Source organism: Saitoella complicata, assembly GCF_001661265.1.
Source record: "Saitoella complicata NRRL Y-17804 unplaced genomic scaffold SAICOscaffold_8, whole genome shotgun sequence".
Lineage (NCBI taxonomy): Eukaryota > Fungi > Ascomycota > Saitoellomycetes > Saitoellales > Saitoellaceae > Saitoella > Saitoella complicata.
In genome coordinates this window covers 145,735-167,491 of record NW_017566999.1, presented here as the reverse complement: position 1 = coordinate 167,491, position 21,757 = coordinate 145,735, and the positions used below count along the sequence as shown (strand labels likewise).

The 21,757-nt window shown below is 52.6% G+C and overlaps 14 protein-coding genes across 14 annotated transcripts; 4 read left to right on the top strand and 10 right to left on the bottom strand.

The window, feature by feature from the left end:
* Window positions 1-413: 413 nt before the first annotated feature.
* On the bottom strand, window positions 414-1,073 carry SAICODRAFT_40883 (Metallo-dependent phosphatase; the record flags this gene model as incomplete). Its single annotated transcript, XM_019168644.1, has 1 exon — window positions 414-1,073. A coding segment is annotated over one exon (660 nt), but the record flags the coding sequence as incomplete, so codon positions are not given.
* A 249-nt stretch (window positions 1,074-1,322) lies between these two features.
* Window positions 1,323-2,933, bottom strand: SAICODRAFT_29839 (putative MFS monocarboxylate transporter). Its single transcript, XM_019167512.1, has one exon. The coding sequence runs from the start codon at window positions 2,897-2,899 to the stop codon at window positions 1,508-1,510; it is 1,392 nt and encodes a 463-aa protein (XP_019024976.1). The 5' UTR covers window positions 2,900-2,933; the 3' UTR covers window positions 1,323-1,507.
* Window positions 2,934-3,168: 235 nt separating this feature from the next.
* On the bottom strand, window positions 3,169-4,285 carry SAICODRAFT_55377 (alpha/beta-hydrolase; the record flags this gene model as incomplete). The annotated part of the gene is made up of 2 exons (XM_019169370.1): window positions 3,169-3,834; window positions 3,893-4,285. The coding sequence occupies 2 exons, from the start codon at window positions 4,283-4,285 to the stop codon at window positions 3,169-3,171; spliced, it is 1,059 nt and encodes a 352-aa protein (XP_019024975.1).
* A 473-nt stretch (window positions 4,286-4,758) lies between these two features.
* Window positions 4,759-6,584, top strand: SAICODRAFT_18428 (uncharacterized protein; the record flags this gene model as incomplete). Its single annotated transcript, XM_019165950.1, has 3 exons — window positions 4,759-4,886; window positions 4,937-5,367; window positions 5,419-6,584. Exons 2-3 carry the CDS (start codon window positions 5,088-5,090, stop codon window positions 6,582-6,584), a joined length of 1,446 nt encoding a protein of 481 aa, XP_019024974.1. The 5' UTR covers window positions 4,759-4,886; window positions 4,937-5,087.
* A 34-nt stretch (window positions 6,585-6,618) lies between these two features.
* On the bottom strand, window positions 6,619-7,801 carry SAICODRAFT_6643 (GroES-like protein; the record flags this gene model as incomplete). Its single annotated transcript, XM_019170231.1, has 3 exons — window positions 6,619-7,531; window positions 7,583-7,725; window positions 7,775-7,801. The coding sequence occupies 3 exons, from the start codon at window positions 7,799-7,801 to the stop codon at window positions 6,619-6,621; spliced, it is 1,083 nt and encodes a 360-aa protein (XP_019024973.1).
* A 703-nt stretch (window positions 7,802-8,504) lies between these two features.
* On the top strand, window positions 8,505-10,075 carry SAICODRAFT_6642 (CBD9-like protein; the record flags this gene model as incomplete). Its single annotated transcript, XM_019170230.1, has 3 exons — window positions 8,505-8,517; window positions 8,639-8,788; window positions 8,838-10,075. 3 exons carry the CDS (start codon window positions 8,505-8,507, stop codon window positions 10,073-10,075), a joined length of 1,401 nt encoding a protein of 466 aa, XP_019024972.1.
* A 140-nt stretch (window positions 10,076-10,215) lies between these two features.
* Window positions 10,216-11,846, bottom strand: SAICODRAFT_6641 (uncharacterized protein; the record flags this gene model as incomplete). The annotated part of the gene is made up of 2 exons (XM_019170228.1): window positions 10,216-11,770; window positions 11,830-11,846. 2 exons carry the CDS (start codon window positions 11,844-11,846, stop codon window positions 10,216-10,218), a joined length of 1,572 nt encoding a protein of 523 aa, XP_019024971.1.
* Window positions 11,847-12,018: 172 nt separating this feature from the next.
* On the top strand, window positions 12,019-13,952 carry SAICODRAFT_34484 (gamma-glutamyltranspeptidase; the record flags this gene model as incomplete). Its single annotated transcript, XM_019168359.1, has 2 exons — window positions 12,019-12,256; window positions 12,307-13,952. The coding sequence occupies 2 exons, from the start codon at window positions 12,019-12,021 to the stop codon at window positions 13,950-13,952; spliced, it is 1,884 nt and encodes a 627-aa protein (XP_019024970.1).
* Window positions 13,953-13,987: 35 nt separating this feature from the next.
* SAICODRAFT_55541 (uncharacterized protein) lies at window positions 13,988-14,989 on the bottom strand (the record flags this gene model as incomplete). Its single annotated transcript, XM_019169380.1, has 1 exon — window positions 13,988-14,989. One exon carries the CDS (start codon window positions 14,987-14,989, stop codon window positions 13,988-13,990), a length of 1,002 nt encoding a protein of 333 aa, XP_019024969.1.
* A 97-nt stretch (window positions 14,990-15,086) lies between these two features.
* On the top strand, window positions 15,087-15,843 carry SAICODRAFT_29836 (DUF788-domain-containing protein). The gene is made up of 2 exons (XM_019167511.1): window positions 15,087-15,134; window positions 15,187-15,843. Exons 1-2 carry the CDS (start codon window positions 15,132-15,134, stop codon window positions 15,724-15,726), a joined length of 543 nt encoding a protein of 180 aa, XP_019024968.1. The 5' UTR covers window positions 15,087-15,131; the 3' UTR covers window positions 15,727-15,843.
* A 177-nt stretch (window positions 15,844-16,020) lies between these two features.
* On the bottom strand, window positions 16,021-16,385 carry SAICODRAFT_55634 (uncharacterized protein; the record flags this gene model as incomplete). The annotated part of the gene is made up of 2 exons (XM_019169387.1): window positions 16,021-16,281; window positions 16,347-16,385. Coding segments are annotated over 2 exons (300 nt in total), but the record flags the coding sequence as incomplete, so codon positions are not given.
* Window positions 16,386-17,371: 986 nt separating this feature from the next.
* SAICODRAFT_34481 (NAD(P)-binding protein) lies at window positions 17,372-18,453 on the bottom strand (the record flags this gene model as incomplete). Its single annotated transcript, XM_019168358.1, has 3 exons — window positions 17,372-17,658; window positions 17,715-18,082; window positions 18,137-18,453. The coding sequence occupies 3 exons, from the start codon at window positions 18,451-18,453 to the stop codon at window positions 17,372-17,374; spliced, it is 972 nt and encodes a 323-aa protein (XP_019024966.1).
* A 123-nt stretch (window positions 18,454-18,576) lies between these two features.
* On the bottom strand, window positions 18,577-19,385 carry SAICODRAFT_29833 (uncharacterized protein). Its single transcript, XM_019167510.1, has one exon. It carries the CDS (start codon window positions 19,206-19,208, stop codon window positions 18,618-18,620), a length of 591 nt encoding a protein of 196 aa, XP_019024965.1. The 5' UTR covers window positions 19,209-19,385; the 3' UTR covers window positions 18,577-18,617.
* Window positions 19,386-19,548: 163 nt separating this feature from the next.
* Window positions 19,549-21,496, bottom strand: SAICODRAFT_90991 (uncharacterized protein; the record flags this gene model as incomplete). The annotated part of the gene is made up of 2 exons (XM_019171730.1): window positions 19,549-21,321; window positions 21,375-21,496. The coding sequence occupies 2 exons, from the start codon at window positions 21,494-21,496 to the stop codon at window positions 19,653-19,655; spliced, it is 1,791 nt and encodes a 596-aa protein (XP_019024964.1). The 3' UTR covers window positions 19,549-19,652.
* Window positions 21,497-21,757: the final 261 nt, after the last annotated feature.

Here is a 21,757-nt window from a genome sequence, read left to right as displayed (position 1 = left end):
TCGGTCTCGGTACCCTCGCCGTAGCGTTACAGTAATCTTCCGGGTGGCTTGAAATTCCAGGCGAGGCCCGTGCGTGCGCGTCCAGAGTTTCCGAGGCCGACGCGACGTTGAAGAAGGCAAATACGGCAGGTAGCATTCACGTAAAATCGCTAGGACTGATCTATTTTGTGTAATATCTATGTCGTTAGTCTATCTAAAGTCCCGAGTCCAACGTCCTAACACCCCAAACAGCGTGCACGACGTATTCTCAAGCTCTCAGACATACAGGACTGCGAGCATCAGATGCGTCTTCTCATAAGCACCTTCCGCAGCGATAGTCATGCGATATCAAATACCTGGCACTGCCTCCCCGCCCACGGCGCCGCACAATTAGCGAATATCGTCCGCCGCACTTCACCTCCACCCTCCTCCTCCACCACTCCCTTCTTGGGTGACTTCGACGATTTGCCCTTCCCCTTCCCACTTTCCCCATACTCAAAGACCTCAACCCCATAATCATCATGAATATGCCCCCAACAATGCAACTTCGGCTTGACCCTCTCCAGCACCTCCCTCTCCAACAATGGACAGCCATGTCTCCCCTTCGGTTTCGGATGACCATGTGGTGGGCCATGCGTGATGAGTATATCTGTGTTGGTTGGAACTAGGGTCCATGGGTTCGGTTCGGATTTGGGATATGCGAAGGCAGAGGAACCAAAGAGGGGGACGCGGGGTGAGCCGAAGATATTCCAGGGTTTCCCGTTTATGTGGAGTGTTGTTGATTCGTGACACAGGTAGGTTATCCCCCGCTCCTTCAAGCCTGCTACGAGCTCTTCGACCTCCTCCCATCTCGTCCCAGCCCGAATAATCCTATAATGCCCATTCGCCCCATGACACTTCCTATCAAGCGGATAATCATGATTCCCCGCCACGACGATCTTGACAGGGTGCGGTAACGCTTCGATCCAACCGAATGTTTCTTCCACCTCTGAAAGTTTACCGTGGGCGGTTAAGTCGCCGCAGTGGATGAAGACGTCGCCGTCGGGTATTGAGTTTGATGGCGGGACGCGGCTGTGAGTGTCGGAGATGCAGACGAAGCGGGTGGTAGCATTGGTGTTTGATCGGTGAGGCATGATATCTTGTTCTTCAATGAAGGGCTTGTCTGTTGTCATAGTCCGTTTGATTTGGTGTTTGGTTGTTGCCACCCGTCTTCAAATGTTTCTTGCATTCATGACTGCTTCGGGTTGGCGTCGTTGTGAGGCGGCCGGGCAGCTGCAGGCGCGAACCTTAATCTCGGTGGGAAAGAAAAAGAAAACCAATCGGTTGGTAGACGTGAAAAGTCAAGAAAATGTAAACCTGGAATGCAGGTATGTTATTAATATTAGGGTAGGTGACTATGCATATGCTTAGAAAGAACGCCGTATGTGAAATCCCAGAAACGGCCAAACACGATATGATGTGCCTTTTCACCTCCTAGCACGCTCGTTTCTTTTACTTCCATCGCTCCGTCAAGCACCTTTCTAGACGCTTAACACTTCGCCATCAACTTCCAGTCCGTCCTGATCAACCTTCCAATGGTCATGACCACACCACCTGCCAGCACAACGATACCGCAGAAGCACGTAGCCTGGACGTAGCTTCCACCAGCCTTCGTAACCAACGCACCTGCGATGGGCGTACCAGTCAAAGCCGCCAACGACACGAACGCAAATCCCATTCCCATACGCACACCAATCAACTGGGGGTGAGGAGTAAGCGAGGCAATACAAGCCGGGATAAGGGAAACATAAGCTCCACTGAAGAAACCAAAAACCAGGGAGAAAGCGATCAAGCCGCCGGCAGTGGTGGTAGCGAGCCAAACAAAAACCATCATTCCACTGACGTAGACGCAAGGAATGAGAACGTTCAAGCACCCGATCCTGTCGGCGACGAAGTTCGGGAGGGTACGTCCGAACATGGAAGCGGCATTGAGGATGGACAAGAGGTAGAACGCCAAGTTCTCGTCAACGCCGTGCTCGATAGCGTACGCCTCGAGGTAAAAGAAGGGCAAGTAGAGGCCCCACAAGACCAGGAAAGCTCCGGCGACGAAGAGCATGTAGGGAACGTCGCGGAAAGCGGTCATGTCGAAGAAGGGGCCGGATTCGCGAGGAGGAAGGCGGGTGCGCATGGTGAGGTTGGCGATAACCAAACATCCCAAGATGAGGAACGCAATGACCCGGACGGTCCAAGGGTACCCGATCTTCGGAATGAGATGCTGCAACATGATCGGGAATATGATACCACCAATTGACGATCCGGACGCCAACAACCCCATAGCAAGCGCACGCTTCGCACGAAACCAGTGTCCAATAATCGAAACCGCAGGCAAGAACAACATCCCCAACCCAATTCCAAACGCAACACCCTGGGCAAGGAAGAACTGCCAATACTTATGACACAAACTCGTCATAAAAATCGAGAACACATACAAGACCGACCCTGTCAAACTCAGACTGCGTCCCTTCAACCCGGAGCCAAAGAAGTATCCTCCATCAAAGTAGCGACCGACGAAGAGGCCGGCGAAGAAGATGAGGAAGAGTTGCATTGATCCGATCCAGGAGATTTCGGAGGGGGAGTGTGCGGATAGTTGGTGGGTTTGGTAGTAATTTTGGAAGACACCGAAGGCGTTGACGAAGCCGAAGGTGACGAATGAGACGCACCAGGCGCCTACGACGACGATCCATGCTCTCCATCCACCGTCCGGGAAGTCGATTTCGTGTGCGTGTGGTGCAGGAGGTTGCGACTCAGTCAACTTTTCTAAGGTCTCGTTTGGCAGCTCCTCAAGAGCATGGTGATTGCGATCCGCCTCCTTCTCGGCGTACGTCTCTGCCTGACCTTCAGGCTCGAAGATTGTCGTATGAGTGGATGGCGTAGCGCTCATGACCTCCAATGGATATTCAAAGGGTATCGTTCTGGTGCAAAGCTTGATCTCCTGGATCCTTCGCTTCTGTGTTTTTCTTCGGGACTCGGCACGCGCGGCGACATTCACGCTAAGTGCTTCGGACGCCGGCAGAACGAAAAACTAATTACCGCAAGGACGCGGCTACTTGCCGAAACATATTGAACTACGAAGAATCGACTTGATGAAGAATAATGAACGAAACGCCAAAACACAATCGCAAAGATGCCAAAACTCCCATTCACTCGTTTTCACCTCCCTCTTCGCTTGCCAGAGTTTGGCTCCGTCGAGTTATCCACAAAGTCCCACTGGTAGCAATCCACGCACCCCTCGACAATCTCACAATTTGGCACGTCATCATACTCCAAGATAACATCGTCAATAACCTGTTTGATCCTGTGCGTACCAAGTGCGACTCTCCATCCTTTGTCCCTGACAACATCGTACACACACTCCAGTCCTGTATGGCAGTGGGTTTCCATGGCATACCCACCAAGTGAGCAGGTAGATCCCGCACCATTGCACACGCCCATATAGATCGGATCAGCCGTGTGTCCGAAGTGCCATACAGCAGCCTCGTCATCCGGCATTCCAGGCGGCAAAGGCAGATGAAGACGCTGTGCTGCAAGTCTTTCTCCGGGTGCCTCAAACGTCACTGTTGGTAATCCGAATGTCAATCCCGTCAAGGCCGCCATGGCACCTCCGAGTGAATGGCCTGCCATCCAGATCGTGGAGTTAGGGTATAAGGATGAGATGTGATAGAAGATGTTGATTGCGGCGCTGTAGTAGCGTGATTCGTCGAGGAGCTCGCGTTCGAGGCAGGTTTGGTCGCAGGTGTAGGTTGAGCGGTAGCAGTCGCAGACGGTGGTCCATGACCAGCTTACGCGGGCACAGCAACAGGAAAAGAGGAGGTTGTCCTGTGAGAGTGAGTCAAGGTCAACATAATATTCTTCATCCAAATTCCTCGACACTCACGTTAATCTTGTCATTTGTGGTAGTTCCACGTCCATCAAACACAGCCGGACTCGTCCCCTTGATCCCGACCACAACAACCTCCTCCTCCTCGTCCACAAAGACATGACCTCTCAGCCCATCCGTATCCCATCCAAAATCCATGCTGATGTTCCACTTTCCTCCGATATCAATCCAGTCTTCTGTGCCAGGAACAGCGATGTATGCATCCGATGTCACCTTTGCTAATTCGAGGACTGTGTGTTTGTGCGTAACGTCTGGCACGACCGTGAGCTGCTTGTTGAACTGAATCGAGAGAGTTTGGGGCTCTTTGTAAACTTGTGCTTGGCGGTATGCCTGGAGGTCTTCCCGAGTTAGGCTTTCTGGTCGGGTTATATGCCGCGTCTTCTTCCGCATCTTCGGTCCAGTACCACCAGCCGCAGCGACTGCCTGGGCTGGCGAAACGTCCGCTTGTACAAATAGCTCAGGGTTTCTATCAGCTCCGTGATGGATGATATGTCGCAGCTGAAACTGGACCTCGGTCGGGGTATCTGCTGGTGGCGGCGGAACGGAGGGTATGGTGAGAAAGGGAAGCTGCCACGCAGTAACCGGCCCTGCTGACAAGAAGACAGCCAGCAGCGATATAGCGAACGAACTGAGCATTACTCTGCGTATATGAGATGGTGAACGGTTAGTCATGGTTCGTTGCAATTGGGGGTGTTATGGAGGTTGCGCTATCTTATCCGGCCGCAGCAACCTTAACTGTGAATGACGACGGCGGAAGCTGGCCAAACATCGACAATTGACAGTTGAGAATTTGGACCATGAGCTCGTCGCCGAAACCGTCTATCTTTTCTTCGAGATCCTTTACTCGGCTTGCGTCGGCAGTTTCGAGGCCGCGGTCGTCTTCCAATGCCAGTTTGAGCGCTTCTTCGTTCGCTATACCCGAGGACACAGAGAGTGATGTAAGTCAGCTGGAGGGAGAGCTGCCTGCTGAAGTTGCAACTGCAGTATATTCGTGAGTCATCGTATTGTGCTCTCTTGACCCACCCGGCTAACACTGGTTAGCTTCCTGAAATTCCTGAATGGCTCGAATGTCACTGTCACTTCTACTCCTACGCTTGTTCAGAACTTTTATCATTCGACTCTCGCGCTCATCGATGATGCATTGCCTCAGCTGAGTCTGACAAGCCCATCTTCAGAGCTTGACGGCTCAGAGATGCTATCGGGAGATGAAATTGCACAACGGAAAGCCAGCCGCTTAAGAGCCGAACGTCTACGTACAGAATGGGCGGAAGAAGTAGAGAAGAGACTATGTGAGGGCGAATACGACAAACTTTTGTCCATCAAGGACTCCGACGATGAGGTCCGAGATGAAGCTTTGGCCTCAAAAGTTGCCGCACTGAACATCCTAGATGTGACATTGAAACACCTGGGGGTCGAGATGGGGGATGAAGAGGAGGTACATGCAATTGCTGTGGCTGTCAGTGCTGGAGAAGGTTCATTTCCGGATCCATCATCGTTTATATGTTGCTGACGGAATTGAACAGAACTACAGAAACTGAATGAAGTACAAGCACCTAAGGCGAAAATTGAAGTGCTAGTAACCACACACAAGATCCTTGTCGATGGACTTTCCGCTCAGCCGTCCGGGACTTCTAATAACTCGCCAACAACTTCGGCTCACTCGGCTGACCTTATTCTGCCAATACTCATATATACGCTCATCAAAGCGAACCCGCCGTATTTGGTATCTAACCTTTATTACATTCAGAGATTTCGCGGTGAAGACCTACTTGTAGGAGAAGGGAGTTATTGCCTTACAAACTTGGAGGCTGCGGTGATCTTCCTGGAAACTGTTGATCTAACGAGTCTTGGGCTCCTGCCGCCCGATCATATGCCGAGCGACAGTACTGGTGAGCTAGACTTTACTTTGACGTCCCAGAGATTAGAGAAGAGCCTCACCGGATCGCTTCCGTCTCACGCCACTTCAACAACCGCTTCGCTTGCACCTGAAGTCTCAATTTTCACTGCTTCGGCCGAGATTTCGACCCCTCACAACGCCCCAGCTCTCGCAGATGATAGCATCAACTCTGCTTCATCAGCCCCTCCTCCCCAGGCGGTGTCGAACCTTCGTGCCTCGGCGGACCAAGGGTTGAAAAGTCTGGGGTCTGCGCTTGAAAGCTCTTACAAACTCTTTGTTTCGCGCATACCAGACCCACCCAAGACGCTCGATGATGTGCGATCACTTGTCATGGCCGCTGCCGAGCAAGTCAGCGAGCAAGTCGCTGCAGGAAAAGTCGATAGGGAGCAACGTGAGACTCATTGGAAGAGACAGCGGGCGGAGTCTTTGTCCAAAGTGAGCGCGGGTGCAAAGACCATTACAGGAAGTTTGGGCCGACCTTTCAACTTTGTGAGAACGATGTCATCGAGCTTCGCAAGTGCGCGTCCGCCAATTCCCGCGTTCGGGAAGGATGCGGCTGCAATTGATTCGCCATCCCAACCTTTGGCGGAGACTATGAGTACACGCTCTATGTCCTTACCTGGCATTGAGATTGCAGAAGAGGTGATTCCGGTCGACAGTGTTATGAAATTAGCGCCTCCGCGATTTGCGAATATGGAGGCAAGCGAGCTGAAGATAGGCGATGTCACGGACCTACTGGCTGAGTATAAGATGATGGCAGAGACATTGAAGCAGCTAAATTTGTTTACCTAAAGAATATACCATTGATACCACACTTAACAATACCTTACTCAGACTTGTAGTCGTTAAGATCAACTACCGCACGGCCGGCGATCTTCCCCTTCCTCAACAATTCCACGGCCTTTGGCAGATCGTTCAAGGAGAACTTCTGGTAAACGGGTTTGAGCAGCCCACGAGCGGCAAGGTCAAGAGCCTTAGCGGTATCGTCGTAGCTTCCCACGAGCGTGCCCTTGACGGTCAACTGCTTGAAGACGAAGCCGGCCGGAGAAGTTCCCACAACCGTCTCATCAGAGGTCGGCAAAGCAATGCACATAACGATACCACCGACCCTCAAAAGGCTTGGTGCAGTGACGTAGGCACTTGGGTGAGAAGCGGTCACGACAACACCGTGAGCTCCAGAGCCAGTAATCTTCATGACCTCGGCGGCGACGTCCTTGGTCTTGGTGAGGTCGACATAGTGCTCCGCACCCAACTTCTTCGAAAGCTCGGCCTTTTCATCACCCGCGTCAATGACAATACACCTCAATCCCATAGCCTTGCCGATCTGAAGAGCCATGTGTCCAACACCACCTCCACCACCAGGAAAACAGCACCACTGACCCATCTGCAATCCACTCAAGCGCAGAGAACGGTAAGCAGTTCCTCCAGAGCACATGATCGGACCGGCAACAAAGTCGTCAACGCCATCGGGGATGCGCTGGGTGTAGTGGGCAGGCGAGCAGACGTACTGGGTGTATGATCCCATGGCGTTAAATCCCGGAAAGGCGGCTTGGGGACAGTGCGTCTCCAGATCAACACGGCAGTTGTCGCAAGTGCGACAGATGTTGTTGACAGGCTTGATACCTCCACGGTCTCCGACCTTCCAATCCTTAACGTTCTCTCCCACGGCGACGCAGACACCCGCTCCTTCGTGACCAGCAATGTTTACCTGGGGAGCCAAACCTTCCCAATCGGCCATCCTGTTCCGAAATGAGTAAATTGCCGGAACACTTTTAGGGAATGCTACTCACATGAAATGGATATCACTATGGCAGAGGCCAGTTGCGTTCAACTTGAGCAAGATCTCATCAGGACCGGGCTTGGGGACTTCAACATCCGTGACCTCAAGTTTGAAGTTTGGTCCAGGGTTGGAGAAGGTGGCTGCTTTGCAGGTCTGGCTCTTTGTTAGTGACCAATCTCGAGCGAGAAGGCATGTGGTGTACCTTGGGAAGTTCGTCGGCAGAAGGCATTGTTACTTCGGTATGTCAAAGTGTGATGAGAAAGGGAGGACCTTCGTGGTCAGTAGGCTTTATATGGTGCACAAAACCGTCTGCCAAGGCGTCTGTTGATGAGGGGGAGGTCACGAGCCATCCAGGGTTGAGTATATGGCTCAACCTCGGGGCCCGATCTTTCCGTGTTGCCGTCTGCTGGCACGGTCATTCATGTCTGTGCAAGGTTGTTTGCTTCCGTTGAGAGTAGAAGCAACAAAATGAGGGTAGCAGAAGCGGTGGGGAGAAGATCACGAGTGGATTGATATGGGAGGTTGCTTCCGAAATCATGTTGTTACTCGTATTCATGTTCAGGTGACTGCGGTTGTAGATGAGGGGAGACGTCGGATTTCTCACGGTGGGGTCGCACGTCGCGCATGAAAGCGGGGTCAGCGCAGCAGCTGATGATGATAGTTTACGTGAACTTTGATGCAACTTGAACATCTTCGCTAGCTTCACTCGCTGTTTCTTCAGGGTTACTCTTCCCGTATACGTGGCCTAGCTCATGATTAGCTGCAACATTAACTGACCGAGGCCGTTATGAACTGCACACATGAGTGAGCACTCGAACAGCGGGCCGGACCGAGCCAAGAATGAACATGTGCCGTCCTGGATCGACTGAAGACGTGAGCAGACATACTATTGCCCTCCTCCAACTTAGCAACTCTCGCCAAATACATCGATCATGCTGAAGCGCGGTGGCTTCTCTATCATTCCATCTTTAATTGGCATGTTATCTTCTTTGCCTCTTGCTCGCCTGCTTGGCTAAGTTATGTGCACACAAAGTAGGGGTGTTGTGTCTGATCACCGGAACCGCAGCGCAAGGTGCCCAGTACACTGATGTCTTTAGCGGAATTTGCGTAGCCGCCGTCGTCCCCTTGTCTTCGAATGGCTCGAAGGCTATTCATCTTCAGATCACGGCACCGAAGGAGGTAGGCTGGGTGGGGGTCGGCTTGGGTGATGGGATGCGTATGTGATCCCAAACCTTATCGCGTGCATGTGCTGAAGATGTGCACAGTCAACAATCCGCTTATCGTGGTAGCTGAAGACGAGCACTCAAAAGTGGCTGGTTCGCTTCGCTGGGCAACAGATCACTCTGTTCCCAAGGTATACGACAAGGCCAACTTCACCCTCCTCTCCTCATCGCGGCTCACTTCAACATACATCGTCGCAGATATCGAGATTTCATATCTCGAAAAAGCGCTCACTACAAATGGCGAACAAAAGTTCGTATGGGCGCTCGGCGCGACGAAACCCAAGAATATCACGAGCGGCTCTTTCTCACGTCATGTTACTGTGGGTGACTTTACTTTGCGCCTACCCACCTTGGACACAAAGCCAGAAGTGACAGTCCCCTATGATCACAACAGCTGGAGGTTTCTGGTTCTCGCTCATGCTCTATGTATGGTAATCGCATGGTGTATCATCCTTCCTCTCGGCGCATCGATCATCAAGCTGTTCAACGAGATGCTCCCAAATGCGTTCAAGGCGCACTGGATACAGCAAATGTGTGGGATGGTATTGATCCTCCTTGGTGTGAGCAGTGGTGTCGGAGCGAGTCGAGGTCAGCAACTTAGCTTTGCGCATCAGTGGATTGGGCTGGGGCTCATTTGCGGTCTTTTCCTCCAACCTTGTCTTGGCTATTGGCACCACAGAAGCTTCGTCAAGTATAAACAGACACATGGGGGTAACCCTCGACCGGTGCGGATGTGGTACACCTATGGGCATATCTGGCTTGGTCGCACATTAATCACGGTCGCTTCCACAGTCGCAGTCGCAACGGGGTTGAATCTGGCTGGGGCCCCTCTCTGGGCCATCGCCGTATGGCTTGCCGTTCCCGTCCTTGTGATTCCCATTTACGCCTTTTTCGCATGGCGTAAAGAACGCCGTGCTCGTCAGCGTGAGATTGTCCATGGTGCACAGTTCGAACCCATACGCGGATTCGAGCGAGTCCCTTCCCCTTTCCATAGGGATCCGAACATCGGCCCCCAACTCTATGCGCGGGCTCCAACGCCGAGTGAAGCTGGAAGCGATGTCGGAGACCTCGGCCATGGATATGATCGTGGAAGGCAGCCATTCCGAGACCGCTCAGGAAGTAATGCGAGTGATGTCTACGAGATGCAGAGGAACCAGCTGCTTGCGCCCGGAGAAAGTCCTCCTGGACTGAAGCCACTGTATCTTCACGCTGATCGTCCGGTGAGTCCAAGACCTCGCGATCGTTCGACATCGGGCAGCCCGCCGTTGTATAGGCAGTAGTTGTATTTATAGGGAGCGATTGAGAATGTGTCTGTGTAAGAATGCTTGGTTATGCCTAATACTATGCAAAGTCAGTTAAACGAAAACTCCATGAACCTATGCCAAACCCCAAATTATGTATGTGCATGTACTATTCATCTTCACTCTCCTGTACTCAGGCTTTTCAAACCGGGATGTAAACTCATCCTCTTCTGCCTGAGAAATGACGGCGCCGGTAACCTGCTAGGGCTTCCAGTGGGAGACTTAGGGATTCCACTCCTGGCGGGGGATTCCACCTTTATTGGTGCACTGATGAGTTTCTCAACCGTTCCAGCTGACTGCCGTTCTGAGGAAGCGGATCTAAGGTGGGCAAGCGAGACGGTCGCCGTATTCGGAATCTGCAGACTCTTGCGTCGGTCGGCCATACTCATGCTGCTTGATATTGAATTATTGACTCGTGATCTTGGTACGCGCGACGTATCTATTGCTCCAACTTTCCGTGGCAGGTTCAGAGGCAGATGACTCGGCGAGTACAGCTTCGACTTCTCTGTAAGGTGTGATGGCAGCGCCGCTTTCGGGGTCATGTCGTTCGTCGGAGGGTTCTCCTCTGTCGGCGTAGACACTTCCGGTACGGGAGCAGTTGCAATCGCTGAAGGACCCTGTATTGACAAAGGCCTTGGCCTGCGGCCGTGTGCCGCGCTAGGTCTCATTGAATCGGGTGACAGCAATGCAGAATCAGCTGCAAGTGTCGCGTGCCCAAAAGGCGGACTCCTGATGGAAGACACATCGGAATGTGCTGAGCTCAATCTGCGGGACCTCAGGGAGGAGTGCGACAAAGCGGACCCTGGACGGCTTGCGCGGCTCGCTGGTCGATCATCGTTCCGGCTTCCTGCGCGTGAACATGGGCGAACATTGAATGTAGAGGAAAGCTGACCACGCATTCGTTCTGTTCTGGCTTTGAGCTCCTGTACTTTGAGCCATGCACTGGACTCGCGACGAGGGTTGCCGCGTGATCGGGCAGGGGGTTCTGATGTAGTCCCGCTGGGCCGCCGCGACAGTGAGACTTCTGAGTGAGCTACAGACGCCCTTCGACTTGGCTGAACAGAGTTCGACACGCGAGTGCCAGCATTACTTGGCGGCGGTGATGGAACGTCGCTCATTGACGATGCAGACGGAATCAATGCTGGTCCCTCTTTCTCTAACTTCGCAATCTTCGCTTGCAGGACCGAAATCTCTGCGTTTGCATCCCGAAGCTCATCGCGTAGACGCTGGTTATCTGCTCGTAAACTCTCCGTCGCTGCATAATCACTCTCCAGCATTGCATGCTGTTCCAACAACGCCTCATGCTCTGCCCTTAGTCTCTCCAAGTCCGACTGGTGTACTCGCTCGTTCCTCTCAATCTCATCATTACTCACTTCAACCTCACGTAGCTGCAGCTTGAGTTTCTTTTGTATCTCTCGCAACGAATCGATCTCCTTCTGCATCGTCGTCTGCGCTTTGGAGGCTTCTGTCGTTGCTTGTTGGTATTTGTCCTTCCATGATTGGATATCGCGCTGTAACAGGTCCTGCTTCTGCTGCGCCTGATCGAGAGCGGTTTCGTTTGCCTCCAGCTCCTTCATGAGTTCGTCTTCGAGCTCCTTTGATGCGGCCTGATTCTCCCGGGCATCAGCAAGGTCTTCCTCCAGCTGTGCAATGCGTGCCTGCAATGAGGCGATGCTGAATAGATAGAAAGTCAACACATATCCCTAAGCATTCACACAGCAGCATTCACTCACTCATCTGTACCCGCCATGGTTGGCTGTGAATGTATGTGCTCTGTTGTTGCCCTCTTCTGCTGGCGTTGAGTATTGGTCTAGCTTCCCGCACAGCGCTGCATCCGTGACAAGTGGGCAAACCTTATTACCGCGAACCGAGAGAGAGAGAGCGACGAGAGAGACGACCATTCAAACACCATCAAGACGAGAATGTCCTCGACGACTTCCTTGGACCGGATACCAAGACCGCCTAATGATACCGATGACTTGGAGAGTGCGGACGTTACTACGACGTTGTTGCCCACGCCCGTGTCGGCGGATGCTCAATCCATCAAGTCCGACAAGGCGGCGGCGAAGAAACGTGTATCCCTAATTGCATGCATCACATTGATGCTCGTCGCATTATTTACAGCTTTACTTTTCGCTTGGAGACATAGCAGATCGCACGGTACGTTGATTGCGAGTGACTCCTGAGCTGCTGACTAAGCCGACGCACAGACGAACCCACCCGACACAAAGTCCTCGTTCAAGCTGCTCATGGCGCCGTCGCTACCGAGGTAGATACATGCTCCGACATCGGCGTTCAAATCCTCAAGGATGGAGGCAACGCCGTGGACGCCGCCATCGCCGCCGGTATCTGCGTCGGGTCCATCAACATGTTCTCCTCGGGTATCGGAGGAGGCGGGTTCATGATGATCAGACATCAGAATGGAAGCGCACATAACATTAACTTTAGGGAGGCTGCGCCAGCGCTGGCGCACAAATGGATGTACGAGGGCAACCCGAAGGCGAGTCAGATTGGTGCGTTAGCTGTTGGAGTGCCAGGAGAGGTTGCTGGGTATGGAGCAGCACATGCGTTGTATGGCAAACTTCCGTGGAACAAGTTGGTTGAGCCTTCGATCAAGCTTGCGCGGGAGGGTATCTTGATTGAGAGAGATTTGGCATCGCGACTTAAGCTCCTCGAAGATGACTTCCTGGCGGACCCCGCATGGAGGACAGTCGTCGCGCCAAACGGCACGCTGCTCGCTGAGGGCGACATGATGTACCGCCTCAACTACTCCAACACCCTCGAGCGCATCGCTTCTCGCGGCCCTTCAGCATTCTACGAAAACCCCATCGCCTCTCACATCGTCGACTTCCTCGCTGCACGCGGAGGTATCCTTACCTTGGACGACATGGCATCCTATGAAGCAAAGGTCGAAGAGCCCATCAAGGGCTGGTATCACGGTCGCGAAGTCCTCACCTGCCGTGCGCCTTGCTCTGGTCCCGTTCTCCTCGAAGCCTTGAATATTGTTGAAGGTTTGGATTTGAAGAACGTAGGATACACCCCGCTTGGCGCGCATTACCTCGTTGAAGCAATGAAGTGGGCTTCGGCGGGCCGTACAGAACTCGGTGACTACGTTGAAGGCGACCCGGACAACTCTCCTCGTATCGCAGAGTTATTGACAAAGGAATGGGCCGCGAAGGCTCGAGCGAATATCTCTTCGGATGAGACGTATGGATGGGAACACTATGGCCCGAAGTACGATTTCATCGAAAATCACGGTACTACGCACCTCAGTGTCGTCGACGAGGACGGCATGGCTGCCAGTATCACCTCGACCGTCAACCTGTATTTTGGCAGCAGATTGATGGAACCCACTACTGGAATCATCCTGAACGACCAGATGGATGATTTTTCGCAGCCGGGAGTCAGTAACGCATTTAACCTCACGCCGAGTATCTACAACTTCATTCGTCCGTTCAAGAGGCCGTTGAGTTCGAGTGCGCCGGCTATCATCGTGCATGACGGTGACTTTGAGCTCGCGTTGGGATCATCCGGTGGGTCGCGAATCGTCACAGCGGTTTTCGAGGCTATCGTCCGTACTTATGACTGGGGCTTTAACCTCCTTGATGTTGTCGAGGCGCCTCGCTTGCATCACCAGCTTCTTCCAGCTTCGGTGTCTGTCGAGTCGGGCGTCAGTGAGGACATCGTGAATGGATTAAAGGAAAGGGGTCACGAAGTCGACATCTTCCCAGCGAGCAGACCACGGGCTGAGGTACAGGTCGTGAGGAGATATAAAGGACGCCAGAAGGGCAAGACAACTGGTTGGGTTGAGGGTGTCTCTGACTCTAGGAAGGGTGGGGTCGCGGCAGGATATTAGATTTATTACCTAGACTTAGGATTTGGAGGTTAATGTTAGTTTACCCTGCTCAACAGGGGTTCGCGCTCGGTGTTTTCTGGGCCTGAGCCGTTCGTTGCTTCCTCCCTGGCTGCCTTCTTTGCTGCTAGGGACTTCCTCCACTTGGACCAGAGGGACTCGCCATTCTTGGCCTTTCCGTAGATTCTTTCGGGTCTCACGCGGTGCCTTTCATCGACGACGACCGCCAAACAAGCCCATACAGCCATGACAGTCGCGACTCCAGTACACCCCGAAATCACGAAAATCAAGACCAACTGGTACTTCACTGCCTGATCCACATCCGCACCACCCAAAATCGTTCCCGTCATCGTTCCCGGAATCGAGATGAGACCCATGACACTCATCTGCGTAATACTCGGTAACGTGGCGAGCCTAATCGCCTCCCTCAACAACGGCCTCGTAGCCTCCCACCTCGTCGCTCCAAATGCGAGGCTCATCTCGACTTTCTCACGTTCGGCTGTACCGAGAACGTTGAGGACGTATCCAACTCCGACGCTAATTCCGGCGATGGCGTTCCCGAGGGACATTCCGAGGACTGGGATGAACCGCTCGGGCGACCACCAAGGTGTTGAGCCCATTGCCCAGCGGGAAGCGAGGGAGGCGCAGATGACGCAGGTTAGACCCATGGAGAGGAGAGTCGACCAGAACATTCCTTCGAAGCGGCGTTTGGATCTGTTCCACGTTGCTTCCCACGCGCCGAGGATTACGAGTGCTCCACCCATTGCCGAGACTGTCCATGGGTTTTGGCTGGTGAAGACCGTTTTGAGGATGACTCCGAGGAGGGAGAGTTGAACGAAGCATCGGAGGGCTGCAACGAGAAGAGGTGTCGAGAGACGGAGGTTGAGGGACAGCGAGAGGATAGCGTTGAGGAGGAGAGAGATGGATGCCAAGAGAACATTAAAGTTCGTCAATAGCGGCGTATTGGGGTCCTCCGGAGGATACGTCCCATTCTCAGGATTCCCAGGCACGGTAGTATTGAACAGGACGTATACATCCATGGTGGTTGCTTATTCAGTGAATTTTGGTTGGACGATCGCGGGTGTAACGACGAACATTTTAGTGCCTCTGACCGAATTTAGAGTTTGGCTCAACAGAGGGGGAGGGGAGCTGACGAGGTCAAGGCGCAACACCAGAACCATTATGGTATGTTCATCACGAATTTCAAAGACGGGCGATGTAACTAATAGATGGACAGGCAAATCAAGCAAACAAACGTCTGGCGATTCAAAACGCCCGCATCGTTGCGAACCACCGCCTATTCGCGATGGGTCTGCATGGTTTCTTCATCCTCATGCGCCTCGTCCTCCGTCTACGAGCATTCTCAACTGGTATGCTGATCAAATACCTCCTCACCACTGCTCTTTCCGGATTCCTCCAATTCACCCTCGAGAAGACTGGTCGTGCACGCTACAACCCCGCCGGTGAACTCCTTAGTGCCGGACAGGACCTCAACCAGGCTGGATTGACGGAGTGGATGTGGGATGTTATCTACGTTTGCTGGCTTGGGCAGGCACTCGCTGCGCTTGGCATTAACAGGGGATTCTGGGTGTTGTGGGCTGTGCCGGCGTATGCCGTGTTCAAGGTCGGACCCATGGCAGCGAGGTTCTTGGGGCTCGGCAACATGTTTGGTGGAAGGGGTGCTGCGGCTGAGGCTCAGGAGGAGGCTGCGCCTGCGATGAGCAAGAGGCAACAAAAGATGGAAAAGCGTGGTGGTCAGAAGATTCGATACCGTTGAGCTCGGTGTACGATAGAATGGACATTGTACGATATTGTACGGAATACATGTTGCACAGCACAGGAAGGGTAACAGGAACCAGAAATGGCTTTGAAGTGATCAATTTCAAATACCTAGTTTAGAGATGCGGTATGAACCGCGGCCGCGTTGTGTAAATAAGAAACCCCGAAGAACACCGATAGAAAGACCCGAGACCCAAGTTTGCCGTTGTGTAAAAAAAAAAAAGAAAGAACCCACCCCGAAACAAAACGAAACGAAAAAAGATAGCGCAGTGCTCGGACGCGATGTATGCATTTATCCACCGAAACCGTAGATGGTACGGCCCTGGCGCTTGAGAGCGTAGACGACGTCGAGGGAGGTGACGGTCTTGCGCTTGGCGTGCTCAGTGTAGGTGACGGCGTCACGAATGATACCCTCGAGGAAGGTCTTCAAGACACCACGGGTCTCCTCGTAGATGAGACCGGAGATACGCTTGACACCACCACGACGGGCGAGACGGCGGATAGCGGGCTTGGTGATACCCTGGATGTTGTCACGCAAAATCTTCCTGTGACGCTGTGAGATGAGTTAGCATCGAGTTGAATACAAGATAGACGCGATAGAATGTACCTTAGCACCACCCTTTCCGAGACCTTTTCCACCCTTTCCGCGACCAGACATTATTGATAGAGTTGTTGAGTTGAGGGGGTTTGAGTTGTTGAGTGAGGTTTGAAGGAAGTCGGGGGGCGAGGGGTATTTGTAGTTGGGGGGTGTGTGTGTGAGTTGCCGCGCGTACTTCTGACAAAAGGGAGTGGAAAGCGGGCTCTGATCCGGAACGATTTTGATGCGTTATTCGAGTGCCAGTTACAGCCGCGTCCTTGTTGCCTCACATCACACTTCACGCGCGCGCCAGACTGCAACGCACCAGCTGACGTGAATTGCGCGCGAGGATCAGACGAACGCCCAAAGGGGAAGTCTTACTCTGAATTTGCACTGCTCGACGGACGCTGCCACAAACTGAAGTTAACTTGGAGACGGCACAGGTTAACTCAGACGCCGTTGCCAACCGCAGAGGTATCTTAGTTAACGACACTTGAGATGGTTCCGGCAAGGAAATCAGAAAGGCAGGTGAAGAAAAAGTTGTCAGAACCGAACAAGTCTAGAAGGGAAGCTTTAGAACAGAGAAATCAGAACAAATCTGCCTTCTCCTCGTGGAATGACGCGTTTCGACTTGGAGCGGTTGTCGTGCCGAATTCGGCGGTAGAAAGTCTACGTTACATTACGCGCCCGAATTTGGGCTAAAAATAGAAGCACCCTGAGGATGCCACTGCGTTCTTTCGAAAGGGATCTCTCTAATCTTGTAGAGTAACATCATAGCTCAGTGAGAATAGTCATGATGTTGTGTGCCTTGTTGACCAGTGCAACTACCATTCCTGACCAAATGCAGAGCTGTCCAAATACTTCGTGGTATTGGTTTATGTCTGCAGAGGCAAGCCGACCATTAGAAGTGCCATCTTCCACAAGAACGGATAGCTTTCTTGACAAGGCAAACCATCATCAGAGTGTGGTGAAAATATACGTCAAAGATCTATGGTATGACGACTGGGCATACTGAATCGATGAATTATGAACTGCATACGGCGTACAAACAGAACGTTCCCACGCCTCACCGTCCACCTTCCATGCTAACTTTGACTTCCTGACCTTCCTTCTTCTTGTCAACATAATCCCTAACTCCATCCTCGACCTTCCAAGTCTCCCAATCCTGATATACATGATTATCCAAATTCAGATCGCCCCGTAAATCGTGTTCCGCCGGTTCAACATACTTCCCGCCGCGACCTACATACGCGCCCCCCTTCGCGATGATAAGTGCAAAGATGGAACACTTCTTTTCGGCATGGCGCGTTTCGGATTCTTCAAGCGTATGTTTAGTGACCGCGAAGTTGGTCTCTGTAAGTCACGCATTAGCTCAAACTCCGAGAAAGGGTTACATACGCGAAGCTCACCCATTTCTCTCTCGAACATCTCCACCACCTCGCCCAAGGACTTCACATCCCCACAAATCCTCACCTCAGCATTCTTACTCTCATCCCTTCCCAATGCCGATGCAACAAACTTTCCAACATCCCTCCTCGACGTCCAGGACACCGGCGCAATGCCTTCACCTTCCAGATCCGCTGTCTTTGCGTCGAGATTAATTCCGAAGCCGGAGCGGTGAGTGATATATTCCGTAAAGTAACCGCAGTAGAAGAACGTGTGGGAGATCAGGCTTTGGTGCTCGATGAGGTATTGGCGGAGTGAGGTGCGGAGGCCGAAGATTGGGGATTGGGTGAGCGAAGATGTGGGGGCAGTACCGAACTCGTTAGGAACCCACCTGTATCCTTGAATTAGCGACTGATCCTTTCGCCTCTTGGATTGCGCGACGTACCGCTTCACGCCAGCTTTGATTGCCAATTGAATCCATCGCTTCTGCCCGTCGATTGCATCCAGAGTGAAGGCAGGCGCCAGGGTCACCACAGTATCAATTCCATCAAATGCCCTCAAGACCGACTCTTCCGTATCATAGTCGACCTTGATGATCACCGCGCCTGCTTTCTCGAGCGCTTCGACCGCAGCGGCATCAGAGACAGTTGCGGAACGGGTCAGGACACGGACAGAATGACCACGCTCGATTGATGCAAGGGCGATCTCTCTGCCCAAGTTCCCCAAACCACCGATGACTGCTACGTTGATTTTGCTCGACATTTTCCTGAAGAGCAGTGAGTCCTGCGATGGTGACGTCGGAGGGTGTGCTCCGTAAACTACGTTACCGCACTAAACCACGTTCGGCAAGCGGCACGGCAAAAGTGATGGCCGGTAGTTCTCGATCGAGGGCACAAAGGGAGTTATCGATTCCAGACACGGCAAAGCTACCATGATACGCCAACGAAGACCGGTTCCAGATCGTTCAGCTTCCCTGTAATCCAGACCTCCGATAACACTTTTTGTACGCCTGGAGCAGCAGTGATCCCGCACAATCCCTTCCAGCCTTCGCCCGCGTAGATGTCCTTCATCCCATCACAAAGCTTCCTGAAGACACCCTGACCCGTCGCTTGTGGTAACACCCCACAAACCTCTACAAACAACCACGGCTCCGAATGTAACCCCGGCTTCGCCTCCTCGGCCTGGTTGTGCATCTTGTCAAATGTACTCAGCAGTTTCTTGTTAAATGCATCGTCAGGAATAGGTTCTGGCGCATGCTCATTGCGAAGATCTCTAGCCAGCAGAAAAGCTGCAATATCGCCGTTGTCGTCAACAGCTACTAACGACATGATCTTGACCGAGGGTCCGGAGGGGACACATTCCTCGATGATGGAGTCTATCAGTGGCGCGAGGTCTTCTGGACATGGTTGTGGGTCGAAAGACTGACTCATGGGTTCGTAGTTGCAGAAGTGCCTTGGTACGATCTCTTGTAGAGCTGTCACGTCATGTGGTGAAGAGCGGCGAACTGTAAATGCCATGACGCTGGATCAAACGTGGTCGTTGTGATGGTGATGGAGACAGTGGACAAACATGGCCTCCTTAAGAAAATCCGGCTTACGCAAGCTTTGTATCGTCCACATGGTTCATCTTGACATCCTTCGGGCGTCTTTCATCCGTCTCCTAGTAACTTTAGGTCATCCTCCCTCGCTTTCGATAATTCGGTTGCACAAGCTTTGCCGTATGGACCAGTCGCGACCCCTGCGGAATTCGGAAGGTTTAACCGCAAGCGCGCGCGTACGCCCAGGCTGCACGCAATTGACCGCCAAAGCCCAAGAGCTCCGCGGAGTGTGAATGGATCGTCGATGCGGCATCGGTCTAGTGGATGTAGAGAGATAGATATTGTTACCGAGTCTAGTGTAGTTATACCGCTGATAAGGTGTCCTTTCTCTTGTTGTCAACGCACACGTGTATCAAGTCCCGCTTCAGAAGCCATCTCCATCGAATCCAGCAAATCCCGCCATCAATAATATCCTGTAGTATGGTTTCTTCGAGATGGTGTTGCACCAATTCCACGCAGACGTCAATCTGCCGTCGATACACGACCCAGCATCGAAGAAGTTGTCAGCTCCAGAACCATCAAATCCGTGCTTGAAAAAGTCAGACAGGATGGTCTTCTTCAATGTCTCAACACCGCCAAAGGACTCCTCGATATATCCATGAATGAACGGGTCTCTCGCGATCCTCTCCAACTCCTCGACGGCAATCGTGATGGGGTTCAAGATTCGTGGCACCTGAAGGTATTTGTCAATGAACAAAAGGGCGTTCGGTACGTTGTGGTCTCCGAGGTGAATAACCGAACTTCCAATCCAGGTTCCTGCCTTTTGCTGCGCCTTCGACAAGATGGAGTGCATCGCCCTCGACAGTCCCGGACAAGCCTGAACACGATTGAGACCCTGACCAGTGTCGGTCAATCTATACCGTGTCCGTGATGAGAGTAGATCACTGTCAGAGAGGGACCAAAGCATGTACATCTCGTGCATGATCGAGGACCATAGCGACAATGACTGGTTGACGTAATAGTATTGCTTCTGGTGCGAGTGACTGAGACGAGCTCCTCCCCTACCAGCTTGGATGGAGAGGTGGAACTCGGAATCAGGCTTCTCAGGGCTGAAATACTGCTGTAGAAGTGCTCTCATCTTATCGCAAGGATCCCGGTTAGCTCTGAGGTATGCGTGGTTGTCTCCGAGAGCGTACAAGCATTGTCTGATATCCTCCCGGCTGATCTTTGGGCTAGCATGCTTCTTGCTTAGGATCTCGATCGCACGTTCTTTTTGTTTGATTTCGGTTTGGATTTGAGTCCGCTTCTTGCCTTCAGGTACAACCTCCCTTGTAGCATGGACGATGATGTCCTCCTTCAATAGATCAAGAGCGTCGCGATCTGCGAGAAAACTGTGTACCGTCTCGATAGGTTTGTAGAGGTTAAAGCCGAGTGTCTCCTCCACCTCAGGGTTCATCGAGTCCTGAACCATGTACATCATCTTGCCGTATGTATTCCGCATCTTGTCCGGGTTCTGAATCTTGTACCTTCTCCCAAGCTCAAAGATAGTCTGGAAAAATTCCGAATTCTCTTCGTAGTCCTTATCCTGAAAGAGCTCTTGTCCTGCTTTCATGTCACTGGCGACGACGAGACCGGCGAGGGTTGCGCACATGTCCTTAAGCTGGGCGACGACACGCTTTGCGCGGGAGGAGTACATGGCAAGAATGTCAACCTTGTCGGTGTACTCAGAAACGCTGAGAGCAGCCTCAAGTAGTCGGAGGTACTTGCGCTCTTCGTGGGTAAGACGAAGGGGGATGTGCTTTGCTCTGGAGGTGAGCCAGTCGCCGAAGGTGGAGGACGAACCCACGGAGTGAACGCCAGGCAAGTTAACGTCATCCTCGTCGTCCTCCAGTTGTGTCTCTTTTGATGCCGAAGCTTCTGTTGCTTTCTTGGGCTCGGCGACCAGTGAATGGCCATTGGCGGTCTCTTCCGCCTTCAACGGACGGAACTCGTGAGCTTTCCGCTTGCCGGTACGGTGCAGAAATTTCCCACAAACATCACAGAAGTTCTCGTCACAGTTTTGACACTCGACAACTGCCGGCTGATCTTGGCATCTGGGCGTTTCTGTCAGCATTGACTCCTGGCACACGAAACCGAGCATACATACTCAGCGCAAAAGGAAGAGTCTACGGCCTCCTCAACGGGCTCGGCATCTGACAATTCAACATCGGACTCCTCCTCAACAATCTCCGTATCTGCCAAGAGAATATCGCCAAGGGAACGTTTCATGGTGTCCTTTCGGGAGTGTATGCTCTCTGTTCTATTGCGCAAGTACGAACTCCAGCGCAGAACTTTAGAGTTTCCGACGGCGCCTGCAAGACATCCGTAGCCGTGAGGATCCGCAGATGGCGGCCGACGTCACGTGAGAAGAGACCCATTCTCATCCGAATCAAAGAGTATCAGGACCTAATAACCATATCAAGTTGAAGCCAACGTGCAATTCGCCTCTTTCTCACCTGTCCCACCTTGCCTGCCTTTCCCTGCCGCAAA

Coding starts and splice junctions, on each gene's coding strand:
- SAICODRAFT_29839 (XM_019167512.1), bottom strand. CDS start 2,899: ATGAGCGCTACGCCATCCACTCATACGACAATCTTCGAGCCTGAAGGT.
- SAICODRAFT_29833 (XM_019167510.1), bottom strand. CDS start 19,208: ATGGCATTTACAGTTCGCCGCTCTTCACCACATGACGTGACAGCTCTA.